The sequence below is a fragment of the Phoxinus phoxinus genome, assembly GCF_949152265.1.
Source record: "Phoxinus phoxinus genome assembly, chromosome: 8".
Taxonomy (NCBI): domain Eukaryota; kingdom Metazoa; phylum Chordata; class Actinopteri; order Cypriniformes; family Leuciscidae; genus Phoxinus; species Phoxinus phoxinus.
The window spans coordinates 28362482-28376310 of record NC_136883.1 but is presented as its reverse complement, the minus strand read 5'-3'; the positions used below and the strand labels follow the sequence as shown (position 1 = coordinate 28376310).

Sequence of the window (13829 nt, the reverse complement as noted above, 5' to 3'; positions counted from 1 at the left end):
AGTCTGTGGTAAAGATAAGTTGATTATACTTTGACATTATGTTCTACAACATAAACTGCACACACCCATACAGAAAATCACACATTTTGAATCAGTTCTGTTTATTTTTGAGAACGTTGGTTTCTAATAAGTAACTAAATAAGTTTTAGGTGTGAGTGTGTGGAGTGTATTGTAGAACAAAACGTCAAAGTATCGTCAAGTTATGTTTTTACCACAGGCTTTATTTTACTCATGAATTTCATGCCGACTTGAAGATATTTTGATATACGTCTCAGTAGTTTTTTAGTATAATGAACAACAAAAACTGCTTGGTTACCAACATTCTTCAAAAAGTGTTGTTCCACAGAAGAAATAGAGTCATACAAGTTTAGAACAACTTGAGGATGACAGAATTTTTTGTCTGAACTATTCCTTTACAACAGTGTCATTTGGACCAATATCTTGTTCCATTGGTCACTTTTTTACTTTTCCAAACACACTGGGTTTAAATCATGTACAGCAGTGGCCAAAAGTAATGTCCGGCCTAGGAAAACTGATATCCACACCCTTTATTCAAATATTATAAAGATTTTGTATGCATATTGCATAGTATCATAGTTGATAACACAAAGAAACACGGCGAATTGAGTGGACATAATTTTCGGTCAGGCTGTCGTACAAAGAAATTATGAACACGCATAAAAGCAAGAGAGAACCAACAAAATATGAATAACTGATGTAGTAGTAAATGGAAGCTTTTTTTTGTTGTTGCAGATTTTATTTGTCTGTATAAAACCTGTTGCTTTAGTTTGCCTTTCTTGCCAAATAATCTAGTTTAGTGTTTTGCTCTTCCCTCATATTTAAAAAATATACATATATATATAAAAATCTAAAATATTTCCCTCATATTTTGATAGTTTTAATCGAACTTACAGGGTCATTAAAAACAAATATCTCCTCCGGACATCACTTTTGGCCACTACTGTACCTTTTTTCATGGGTGTTCCAGACAAAAAAAGGAAACTACTAAGTAAACAGGCCTAGCGAGAAAATGTGGAACACAGTGAGCTACACTAAATCAGAGAGAGCCTGTTTGTCTGAACACATGACGAGTTGGGATTTGGCCTACTGCATCTGAGCTGGATCTCAGCCTAGCTGGATCTGAGAGGTGAGGAGGATCTGTTTAATTAGGCCTGGCTGTCGGACGAGAAATCACTTTAATAAGTTATTTAACATCTAGCACTGCCAGGAGAATTACAGTAAGCCCGCTCCTCGTGACCGTCAGGAATCAGAAGGATGTGAGGGGCACCGCGGTGTGGTTAAATGTTCAAGTTCGAATGTTTCTGGCCCACTGGTTTGGACCAGTGCCGATTCTCAATGACTGTGCAGTTCTTGTGCGTTTCTGCACATAACACAGTTCAACTCAGCAGTCTGAGGTCAAACAAACATGCAGACACACACACACACACAAAAACAACTAAAAACTGAGCCATGGGGCAGCAATTTCTTTTCTAACGTCATTCCATTAAAACCTAAAGTTCTCCCTCTCCCTGTGTCATGTGAATCGGTTAAACTGTTTGTGCGGAATCACATGTGGGCCAGGCAGGTGATGGCAGTGATCCGACACAGCGGAGCAAAGCCGGAACATCCACATCGCCCCGGGGCACCGCCCCACCCCAGCTCTGACGCACTTCCACAGCAGGGCCTAATAGTAAACACTTCAGAGGCCCTGTGAGGAGAAAGACTGTTTTGCTCTGTGAAACCGGGCTGTCCCATTGGATGGCGTGCTGTACGTTACCTGTTCTTTAAGCTCCGAGAGCTGGCCAGACAGCTGAGACACGAGAGAGACAGTGGTGTCCAGTCTCTCGTGCAGCGATCGGATCTCGTTCTGTTCGCTCTCTCCCTCCGAGCTCACCAGAGACATGGCCCGCATCCGGGGAAACCAGTCCAGATTCTTCTCCTGAAGGGAAGAGAGAGATGTGAATGTTGTTTTGCAACGACTGTTTTACACATTTACACTATCATTTGAAATTTTGGGTCAGCAACACTTTTTGGGGTTCTTTTGAACCTTCTATACATAATAGAATTCAAAACAAAATATAGCTGCAAGCAGCGATTACGGGCCCAAGCCGGTGGCACCGCCACCCTGGTGCCTTTAGTTACACTAAAGGCACCGGGCTGGCGCTGCCACCGGCTTGGGCCCTCCATCGCTGCTTGCAGCTATATTTATTTATTTATATATATATATATATATATATATATATATATATATATATATATATATATATATATATATATATATAAAGCCGCCACCCCGTTGCCTTTCGGGTTCCTGTGCACGACGGGCAATAACGTAACCCCGCTTTGACTGTCGAGAAGAAGTCTGCTTTAGAGCTTGTATCAGTGTGAGTCTTTCTGCTCCCCTCCAAACACACACAGAAAAGGGGGGGGGGGGCTGTCTGTGTGTGTGCCCGATGAGATCTATATGTGTACCGAGTTTCATACTAATTCATGCAATATTCAGTTTGATATATGGACCAAGTTTTCGGACCCCGTTAAAGGGGGCGCTGTTGAGCCCCCCTGCCACGCCCGGGTACCAGCTTCAGCCCGGCCCTGATGGCCGCAGGTTCTGACCTGTGTGCAAAGTTTCAAGAGTTTTCGAGCACGTTAAGGGCCCCAAAAGTGCCCGAGAAGTCCCACACAGCAGAGAAAGGGTTAAAATAAAGCCCCCCCTCCTCTCTCACACACACAGACACTGAGAGAGACTGGCAAAATTCCCATCAAATCACATTCAAACCAAAATATCTGACTTCCTGTTGGTCGGAGCTAATGACTGTAAATTAGAAAGTTGTCCGGCTCGGGGAGATAAATATAAATACCGATTTTTGTTACTGTAGGTAAAACTAATACCCCATTTTTGACTAAAGGTGGCGCTACTGAGCCCCTTACCACGCCCGTTTCTGAAACTTTGCACAAGTGTACTAGGCAATAAATGTAAAGTGTCTGTCGAGTTTCATGCAATTTCAAGCATGCTAAGAGTCTCAAAAACTTTAAAAAAGAATATTAAAGTTTGCTGCATTGCCATGGCAACAGTATTTAAGATATCAATAATCCTTTCACAGGTCTACATCTGCCGTGTGTTTACATTATACACATAAAGTTTGAAGCAAATCGGGTAAAAATAAGAGGGTGATTTTAAAGCATTTTGAAAGTGACACACTTCCTGTTGCCAGTTGGTGGCGCTATAACTTTGACTCACAATAGTCACATCCATGTGATCGGCCTCTTACAGCGAACACACTGCTGAAGTTTCATCCAGATCAGTTAACCCTTCAAAGTCGACTGACGCTCTAGAGCGTCAAAGTGCGCACCCCTGACATATCTATTAATAACTTTGGAATGGATTAAGGTATTAACTTACTTTTTTTTTTATGAAAAAGCTGACATTCGTCTGCATAGACAGTGTTGACTTTCGCGAATGATAAGCCTTCCGTATTTTAGTGCAAATCTATAGCATTTTACCGCAAAACAAGGAAATTGTACTTTATTCTATCTAATGATATAAAATGCTGTTGGTGTGTGTGAACCAATCACAGATCTGTGTGTGAACCAATCACAGACCAAAAACAAAAAATGACGTTGTCAGATGGGCCAGGAACGTAAAAAAGGGGAGGGGTTTGAAATCAATTCCACCTGTGATAGCCGGATTGTTTGCTGACGCAACTTTTTTATACACGGTCTTTGGACGCGCACATTTGGAGATATATCAGATACGCTTATTTGTACTTGGCAAGATTATTTTCAAAGAAAACATGGCACAACGAAGATTCTCTGCCGAGCAAGTTGCTGAAATGCTTTTTGCCGACAGCGATGAGAGTGAGAATGGATCTGATCCAGATCGGTTTGATTCGGAGGAAGAGGATCAAATCTTGGACGGAATCGATCCATTTGAGGAGTAAGTATTATGAATGCTATATTGCTGATAATATATTGTCTAATAGCCTATATATTGTATCGTTTTTTTAGTAGAATTATTTTATTTTAGCTTTTCAGAAATAACGGAGCAGTAATCAAATAATGAGTGCCATCAAATAATGTGTGCGTTTTGGCCGCATGTAACGTTAGTCCATCTTCATTTATAAGCTATTTCGTTTACTTTGCTTGTCTATTTTATTGTAATGTTTTTTAGGGAAATTTTATTGTAGTTTTTCAGAAATAATGGTGCAGTAAGCCTTATCTAAGGCCTGTACTATTTGTCTACATGGGAGGGGGTTTGGTTGGTTTAGACATTGTATTTACTCTGTGCATTTTATTGTAATGTTTTTTAGGTAAAATTTTATTGTAGCTTTTTAGAAATAATGGTGCAGTAAGCCTTATCTAAGGCCTGTACTATGTGTCTACATGGGAGGGGGTTTGGTTGGTTTAGACATTGTATTTACTCTGTGCATATAATACTATGATGAAGGCTCCAGTAATAATTTTGTAGTTAGAAGTCCTATGACTTGGATGTAAAAAATGCACACATGATGATGACTAGCTAATCTTTATTTCATTATAAGAAAGGCTGTACAACTTTTGATATGTGGTAATCTAAACTAATGACAAAATCTGTGTGTTTTAGTCTAAATCCGGAAACCACAGAGCAGCCGAGTACATCTGCTGAACCCAGGACCCCGACCGCTCGCCCTTTTCCACCCAGCACCGCTTAGGCCTATATTTTTATACCAATATTTTTTTTCACCCAATTTTTTTTGCAGGTGTTCTAAAGCCTTTGAGGAATAAATATTTGTTGTAAAATCCTTTATTAATTTATTTTTTATATTTTTATATAATAAAAACAAAAATATTTAACTTCTGTTTTTGTATTTCTTGATGATATATCACATTAGAACACATACAAGTGTCTCAAGAAGTGTGTTGTCAATGCATCCACATTGTAGCTGAGAATCTATAGAATCCAGAAATATGTCTCTATTCACTCTGCTATGAATATTGACCATTCCAGAAGCCAAAATGTCAACATAGTGCCAGGCGGACTTAAAACCCCTTAGACTTTGAAGGGTTAATGTATGAGGATGTTATAACACACTTCCTGTTTCCAATATTCGCCATAAATTCGTTTCCTCGCCACGGCCAAACCGTTCGAGATATCAAAAATCCCCTGGCAATTTTTCATCCTCCATGTCTTGACTTCATGCACACCGAGTTTCGTGGTGATTGGTTGAATTTTCAAGGAGCAGTATTTTAAATTCCATTGCATGTGTTTTTTAAACTACGCCAAATAGCCGACTTCCTGTTGGGCTGGGGTAAAAAGTCAGAGCACGAAGGATATATGAACCGATGAGATCTATAAGTGTACCGAGTTTCATATTATTACACGCAAGCGTGTTTGATTTATGGACCAAGTTTTCGGACCGCGTTCCAGGGGGCGCTGTCGAGCCCCCCTGCCACGCCCGGGTACCAGCTTCTGTCCGGCTCTAATGGCCGCGGGTTCTGACATTTGTGCAAAGTTTCAAGAGTTTTTGAGCACGTTAAGGCCCCCAAAAGTGCCCGAATAGTCGTAAGAAAAATAATAATAATAATAATAATAATAATAATAATAATAATAATAATAATAATAATCCGAAGGAAAACAATAGGGCCTTCGCCTTTTCAAGGCTTGGGCCCTAAAAAGATAAATTTCCACAAAAATATTAAGCAGCACAACTGGTTTTAACATTGATGATAATAAGAAATGTTTCTTGAGCACCAAATTAGTATATAAAAATGATTTCTGAAGGACCAAAATGTATTAAAAATAGAAAAAAAAGATAAACATATTTCACTGTTACTGTTTTTACTGTATTTTTTATCACAAAAATGAAGCCTTGGTGAGCATAAGAGATTTCTTTCAAAAATGATAAAAATTCTACTGAGCCTGTTTAATAAATATGTATACATTTTTAAACCGTTTTTTTTACTCCATTTTGATTTATATTCAAGTCATTCTCAATGCATAAAAAGACATGAACTACACACTCTTGTGCCTTTATTTTTTCCCCACTGATTTTCAAGAAAATAAATGGGAAAAAATACTTCCAGAACCAAGACTGCTGATAAAGTGACATGTTGTATTGCGATATATGGACTAATGGCTTAAGTGCAGCTCTTTAAACCGTTAACAGACATATTCAACAAATAAATAGGCTAAATAAGTACAAAACACTAATAGACAGATTTTTGTTGCATAACAGTAGCAGTTAAAGGTCTCAAAGTCTAGTGCACTAAAGCACAGCATGTTGTCACTCAGAAACTGCCACTTTGGCAAATGGTGGGCCGCAAGTCTGTTCTAACAAGGTTGTGGATAGAAACAATGCAAACTAAATATACACCACCATATAAATGGTTTAAAGGTTGGGGGTCAAAAGGACAATTTCCACCTGAGATTTGGAACCAAATTACAGGGGGGTAAAAATGACTTTAAAAAGATGGCAGCATCATTATTTTATTTTTTACACACAGATTGGTAGGTCTATAGATATGGGGATTGCAATGTGGTTCCATGAGAAAATTGTTAAGTTGTACAGATTTTAAGTGGTACAGCTGAAATTTTATATGTTTGCTTTCATCACTATTAATGCTAGACTTTCTTTAGAAAAAAATCTTAACAAAATCAAACATTTTAGCTGGGGAAGTTTCTGAAATTTGGTTGATTTGACACGAAATGACCGAAAAGTCTTTAATATCACTTTTGTTCAATTTAATTCAATTCAAACTCATCACTTAGTGTCAACATAGACAGGATATCAGACATCATGGTTTAGTGCTGTGAATCATAGCCCGACTACACTAGAACATGGACTTCCGAGTCAATCATCATGACCCCTCTGAGCAAGTGTGCTAAAACTCCAACTCCAACATCTAAAGCAGAGTTCTCAAACCGGTTCCACGGAGGGCCTAGTGTATGGAGGTTTTTGGTCTTTCCCTTCAATTAGTGCCCAATTAAGACCTAGACTACCAGGTGAGGGGAGATCTTAACCAATTAGTGACCTACTCAATCAGTTTGGTTCAAGGTAAAAGAGAAAACCTGCATACACTAGGCCCTCCGTGGAACCGGTTTGAGACAACTGATCTAAAGCATATAGAGGTATAGGTCTAGACAACGTAAAGGCCTGGATGCAAAGACAACTTTAGAACAAACAGGAAGTAGTCACGCGAATCAACTGCAGCCAGTTATAAATGCTTTTTTGTGTTTTCGATAATAACAGCGAGTCATTATGTTTGTAAAGTGTGTGTGCCCGCACAGTAGCTCACGTACAAGATAGTTGTTTGTGTTCTACAAAATGTGTGTGTGAGCACGTATGCGATTTATGAGTATGTGTATGGTTTGATCTAGTCTGGGGTGTGTGAGATAAGGAGTGGGGTAACAGTGCAGTCTCTCATCACAGCAGTTACGTAAGGTGCTTTTTCACAGTCAGCCTGACAGGAGAGCTGCAAGGTACACGGAGAGTTCCAGGATATGTTTAGAGGTGGGAAAAGACTGCCTTCCCTTACACGATTATGAAACAACACACACTCACGAGGAGACACACCCAGGCACGCGCGCATTCGCACTCAAACGCAGTGCCTTTCTCCGCTATACAATAGGGAATGAGGCTTTCCAAGAAAAACACACTGAAGAAACCCATTGCTCTTCTGAGAAACAGGCGCATGAACAAGGTCAAGCACACTTTCAGATCAAAATTGGGACAAAGCACCTCTATCTCTCTGGAAAAGAGCAATCTTGTTTTGCAGGATGTTTCATTGGGATCTAAAACAGGAAAAAGGGGAAATTAGGATTAGGCAAAAATTGCGGCTAATTGGTTCCAGGGAATGGTGCATTATGAACTCTGTGAAAAACATTAAAGGAAGTGGGGAAACATAGGTGAAGTGAGGACGGATGAACAGAGACCAGATTGTGAGGGTCAAGTCTCATGAAATGCCCCATTTTTTAGTAAAGATGCAACCTGAGGATATAAATGGAGCGAAAAACCAAACATGAAAACAACATTATGACGACTGTCCAGCAAGGGAAACAAACAAACAAAGATAGAGTAGGGACAAAGTATCTTTCTCATGAAACCTGGACAACATTGAGCGATGGAGTTTTGTCAGGGTCACCAGGAGCCGGTTGCATAAACTGCTTAGACTAGTCTTACAAGTTAGTCATCAAACTTTTTCTTTAGGACTGCACATAACTTTTTTTAAATCAGGTATATAAAAACGTAGATTAGTCTAATACCAAAACATAAGAATGAATACCTCTAACTACCGGTAACTGCTAGTTGTTTGTACTAATTATTAATTGTTAATACTAACACTAAAGACCACCGTCTTAACATAATGGCTATCTGGCCCCTGATCATAACTTATAATAAATTATCTATGAGTAATTAACATTGAACATTCAATGATAAAGGCAAGCCAGTTGCTTCATAAACTCTGTGCAAGCCAAGGCAAATACTAACATGTTAATTTTTTTTAATTAACAGTACAGTTCAAAAGGTTGGGGACAGTAAGATTTTTTGGAAACTACAATTTGAGTGGAAGGAAAAACACGCTGTTTCGTGCATGTATCTTTAAATGCAAATGAGCTGCTGCTCCCCAGACAGCTTTCCAGAAGAGGGCGGAGCCTGTACAGCTATCATCTCTATCGCGGCCACGCTCACGTGACACTGGAGTTCATGCATTTTACAGCCATATCAGTTTAAACTTTTGATTCTGGTTTTCGGAGCGCACACATCCGAAGCACGCGCACAGAAACTGGATGTCAGTATTAAACTATGTTCTCCATCACGTCTTATTGCACTTAAACTGTCAAATACATAGTTATGTCTGTGTATTAGAGTGACAATAGCGTAATTTATAGTACCTACAGCCATATATGCTGTCAATATGAACCAAACAAAAAAAGGGAAACAGAAAATCCCTCACAGCTCTTGACTGAATGACTACAGTAGCTTTAATAAGAATACATTTCTTACTTGAATGCTGCTGTTAAATGATCTGGATAAACATGGCGGGCTGAGCTCATTGAGGGGAGGAGATTTACCATCACAGGAATAAATCAAAATAACAAATATTGCAAATTGTAAAAAAAAGTTTACAGGTTTTACTGCCAAATAAATGCAGCCTTGGTGAGAATTAGAGACTTCCTTACTAAAAACTAATATTACAGACCACAAACAAACAACCAAATCAAGCCAAATCAACCTGCAAATGGATTACTTCTCATTGGCTTATCATTAAGGTATATAGAAGAAAGCATTTTAACATCAAAGCGCCTAATAGCATGGCAGCTAACACCTCACAAATGTACATATACGCTTTGGCACAAGCACACTGCTGCAGGCTAGTGTGTGGGAAAGGTGTTTGGACTGTCATTAAAGTGCCATTAAACTTCTTTTTTCCATCTGACAGACAGCATAATCGTTCGATCACGTGTCCTGGTCTCTCATCATCATAAAGATGCTGTTTTGCAACGGAAAGGCAGTTTCAGAGCGTTGCCATCGACCCGGCTCTGGAAATAGCAGCACGATTGCAATAATCAGTTTGATTAGTATGGCCAGCCGCTGCGCACGCACTCCTGCAGTCATCTGTTCACACACATGCACACGCACACACACACACGCACGCATCCTGAGACGCCCAGCTGGGAGAAACGGATACAACAGTGAATGCGTGACCTTTGAACTTGCATTGATCACAAGTAGAGGCCGAAGAGTTTTTTTTTCTCGTTCCTGCCGACAGTGCATGGCGACGGTGTTGCCAAGGAGACGCCTGACTCACTGTGTGATAATGAGTGGCGTGGCAGGTGTGTGTGTGTGTGCGACAGGAGAGCACGTGTGAGGATAGGCTGAGCTAATAGAAGGCCACTTGAGATCGGTTACATAATGCTGTGACTGCTGCAGTACCTGCTCACACTTTTTCTCCAGCAGCCTGTGAGTGATAATCACACACACACACACACACACACACACACACACACACACACATACACTTGCTTCAATGTAAACCTGCAGTTGAAACTGTGCTGTGCTCAAAAAGTGTCATTCTCTAGAAGTGTTTTCTCTTTGAATATGAGCAGAGAAGCATCTAGAGCGTGCTGCTTTTGCAGAGAGTTGCATTACTTGTGTTTTCAGGTGAATGGAGTCTACAAACACACACACACACACACGCTCAACAATTTAAAAGCCAGGCTGTAGTGTTTTGCATTCAGTTACGGTTTCCTAACCCGTCCTTACATGAGACAGAAGAACAACACTGATGAAACTAAACAACCCTTAGTTATGCGTCGCCCTTCACAGCTTTAGCTCTCCATGTCTTAGCTCTCCCTTCACAGCTTTAATAAGGGCCCTTGTGTTTGTAGCAACACACAGTAATTAGTTAATGTAGTACTAATAGAACTCAATGTGTCATCAGCAGGACTTCATGGAATCTGAGCATGCAGTATCCAGCGAGAAAAGCTCTGTAGATTTCCACTGAATCCAAACATTAGTCTACTACTAATATGCCATTTTATTGGCCAGGCTGATAAACTGACCAACCTTTGGCCATTTTCAGATGATCAGCATCTGCCGCTAAAGCCTAGCCGATTAACCGTGTTTGCACTCCTTTCTGTCAGTACCAACATCTACATATAAAAAAATATATATTTAAATACACTACCGAAAAAGTCTGGGGTCAGTTAGATTTAAAAGAAAAAAAAATATATACTTTTAACCAGCAAGGATGCATTAAACTCATCAGAAGAGACAGTAAAGACATATAATGTTTCAAAAATGTCTATTAATCAAAAAAGCCTGACAAAAAAGCTGTTTTTAAACTGTTTTCAACATTGATGTTTCTTGAGCAACAAATTGCCATATTAGAATGATTTCTAAAGGATCATGTGACGCTGAAGACTGGAGAGTAATGATGCTGAAAATTCAGCTTTGCCATCACAGGAATAAATTACATTTTTAAATATAGTTGTTTTAAATAGTAATATTTCACAATATTACAGTTTTTACTGTATTTTTGATCAAATAAATGCAGCCTTAGTGATCTACAGTATATATCAAATCTCTCAGACCCCAAACTTCTGAATGGTAGTGTATATTTTGGACACATGAACTCACATTTAAGAATTACAGTAAAGTCATCAAAACTTTAAAATAACACAAATGGAAGTATGGCATTTACTGTACTATGTAACTAGTATGTTTTACTTGTTAATCTGTAGGTGAAATGTTTTTTGTTTTGTTTCTTATGTCTCCTATGTTTATTAAAATTTTTTGGATGACCGGATTATTTTTATCTGCTAAACAAGTTTACCTGTGGGTATGAAATAAAGATACCTTAACCAAAAAATGGTAAACAAATCAATCATGTGATATTTTAGACTCTTCATAGTTCATGCACACACTTCGTGTCCTGCAATACTTTTTAAACAGCTGTGAAATCAAATTCCTTGCAAATGTATTCCTGCAAAACCTGTTCCGACTTCTCCATTTAAAAAAAATATTGATTTATAATTAATTTTCATAAAAATATGTGTAAGTACTAAGTAGGCATAATTTTTAATTGTCTTGTAATACCCATATTAACGGACTGCTGTAACTGTAAATTTACCCTTTAATACACTTTTCAGAATTTTGCACACTACCATTGGTGCAGAAAATATGAAATTTCTATACAACACCACACAGATTGTTCTCCTACCCTCCACGATACACATTAGTCCCACTCGGCCCATTACCATAGAGAAAAAGCAGTCTTAACGAAGGCTTTAATTACTACACTACTTTCAGTACGCTCTGTGAGATAGCAGGAGCAAGAGAAGGTCACACACACAAATATAAACAAACAAATTAGAGCACACACACATCGAACGACTTTAGGAATGCCATCAAGGGAGTCTTTCTCTTATTTTAAGGAAGTTCACGGTCTCCTTTAGCTGGCGCCTACTGAAAACAGTGCACTCGGAGTCAGATACAGAGATATAAACACGAGTCCTGAAAACACAAGGAGAAGAACTTCGGATATTGCCATCGTTGTGTAAACATTTTGTCCCCGTATTGTAGGTTTTGCAAGGACCACACCCACACCCACACCCCCCCCCCACACACACACACACACACACACACAGTTCAAGTTCATGAATCAAGTTCAATCTTATTGAATCTTATTCAAAACTTATTTTGTGCCACAATTATGTGTTTTAATATTTTTTGTGTTATTCAGGAGAGTTAACAATGTCAACAATGTCAGACATAACGTCACAGAGATGACTGACTGAGACAAAACAAACATGCTGATTGACATACAGTGGACTCCAATAAAGTATTTGGAAATTTGAAATGTCGGAATTTCACTGCATTACATATGAAAATAAACAAATTATGCTTTCTCATAAAACAATTTTTTGTTAGACATTTGTTAGGCCTTTACATTTAGTGGTCTGGTGATTTTTAGTGTATCTAGTCAGGTTCACACAGGTGTTCCATTAGAGCAACCATGTAATTCAACACATTAACTATGAACATGATCCAATAACGTTTGACAGACACAAAGTGTCCAAATACATTTTAGGAGTCGCTGTATCATGGTACCAACTGTGCCAGAGGACTAACCTTAATCATTTGGGCCACGTAGCTCTCGGGCCCTGTGTACTCGGTGGGGTCCTTCACCTTCACCAAGACCAGGAAGTACAAATAGTGCCACATGCTGTGCTCTGACTTGATGTGCTCCTCGAACGACACGGTCTTGTTATCAAACTTGTCTCTCTCAAGACCTGAAGATGAGCAGATAATAAGAATGAATGATTCTTCAAAGAAAAGCCATTCCGTCTGTCAAAATCATTTGTTTTATTCATGGTATTCCAGTTTATAGTCACTATAAAACTTTCCCCCACATCTGTTCTTCTCTAACATGGTCTTTATGTCCTCTTCAGTGGAGTAAATGTCACCATGATCATAGTTGAATCCATCAAATAAAAAGGCCTGTCACAGACCTCATATAAAAATTCAAAGGCAGTCAGAGTAACAGAATGTGACAGGGCATGACATCTGCTTAGAGCCGCACCACTGGCTAGTTCCAAGCCATTCGAAGAGGTTTCGCTGGTGTGCAGATGTTGAAAAGACCCGTGTTTAAAGCTGTGATATTCTACACTTTTGTAGCATTTCATTTTTTGCATTAAAATAGACAAAAAAAATTTTACCTGACAATTTTCAGCCCTCACTAAGAATTTTTGCAACTGTACCTTTAAAGTAACTTATGCATGTGGAATACACTGAAATCTTAAAGAGGTCATATTATGCCCTTTTACAAAGTCTTGATTTTGTTTTTGGAGTCTACTATAATAGATTTTCATGCTTGAATGTTCAAAAAACATTATTTGTCACATATTTTACATTGTTGCAGCACCCCTCTTCTTCGTCTTTTAGTAACTCTGTTTAGTTACGGTCTCTTATCAAGACCTTCCTTATGAAAAGCACAGTGTGCTCTGATTGGTCGGCTGGACCAGTGTGTTGTGATTGGCCAACTGCTTAGAGTATGTTTCGTAAATGTCGCCTCTTACCATAACTGCAAATTTCAACACACTACAACACACTACTAATGCAACTCAACTAGGCCACGTTTTTTTGTGTGTGTGTATGCCTTCGGCGGGAATTATTTAAATGTGGAATACTGTGACATATGCGTTCCTGGAAGATTTGATGTCCCTTTGAAATGGGCTTTGTAGGTTTGTAGACCTTTTTCATGCTCAAACAGCAACATTACACACTAAAGAAAGTTGAAAATGTAAAAAATATTGGGTCCTCTTTGAGCTCCATCATAGTACTCAATTT

At 38.9% G+C, this 13829-nt stretch overlaps 1 protein-coding gene across 1 annotated transcript in view; it reads right to left on the bottom strand.

The window, feature by feature from the left end:
• The window catches only part of itpr2 (inositol 1,4,5-trisphosphate receptor, type 2), an 89989-nt gene that overhangs the window by 1070 nt on the left and 75090 nt on the right, over window positions 1–13829 (bottom strand). Inside the window, exons 55-56 of the mRNA XM_079621073.1 lie at window positions 12612–12772; window positions 1778–1939 (exon numbers count right to left, since the gene is read on the bottom strand). Of these exons, the coding sequence (XP_079477199.1) occupies window positions 1778–1939; window positions 12612–12772 (323 nt within the window). The remainder of the gene's footprint in view (window positions 1–1777; window positions 1940–12611; window positions 12773–13829) is intronic.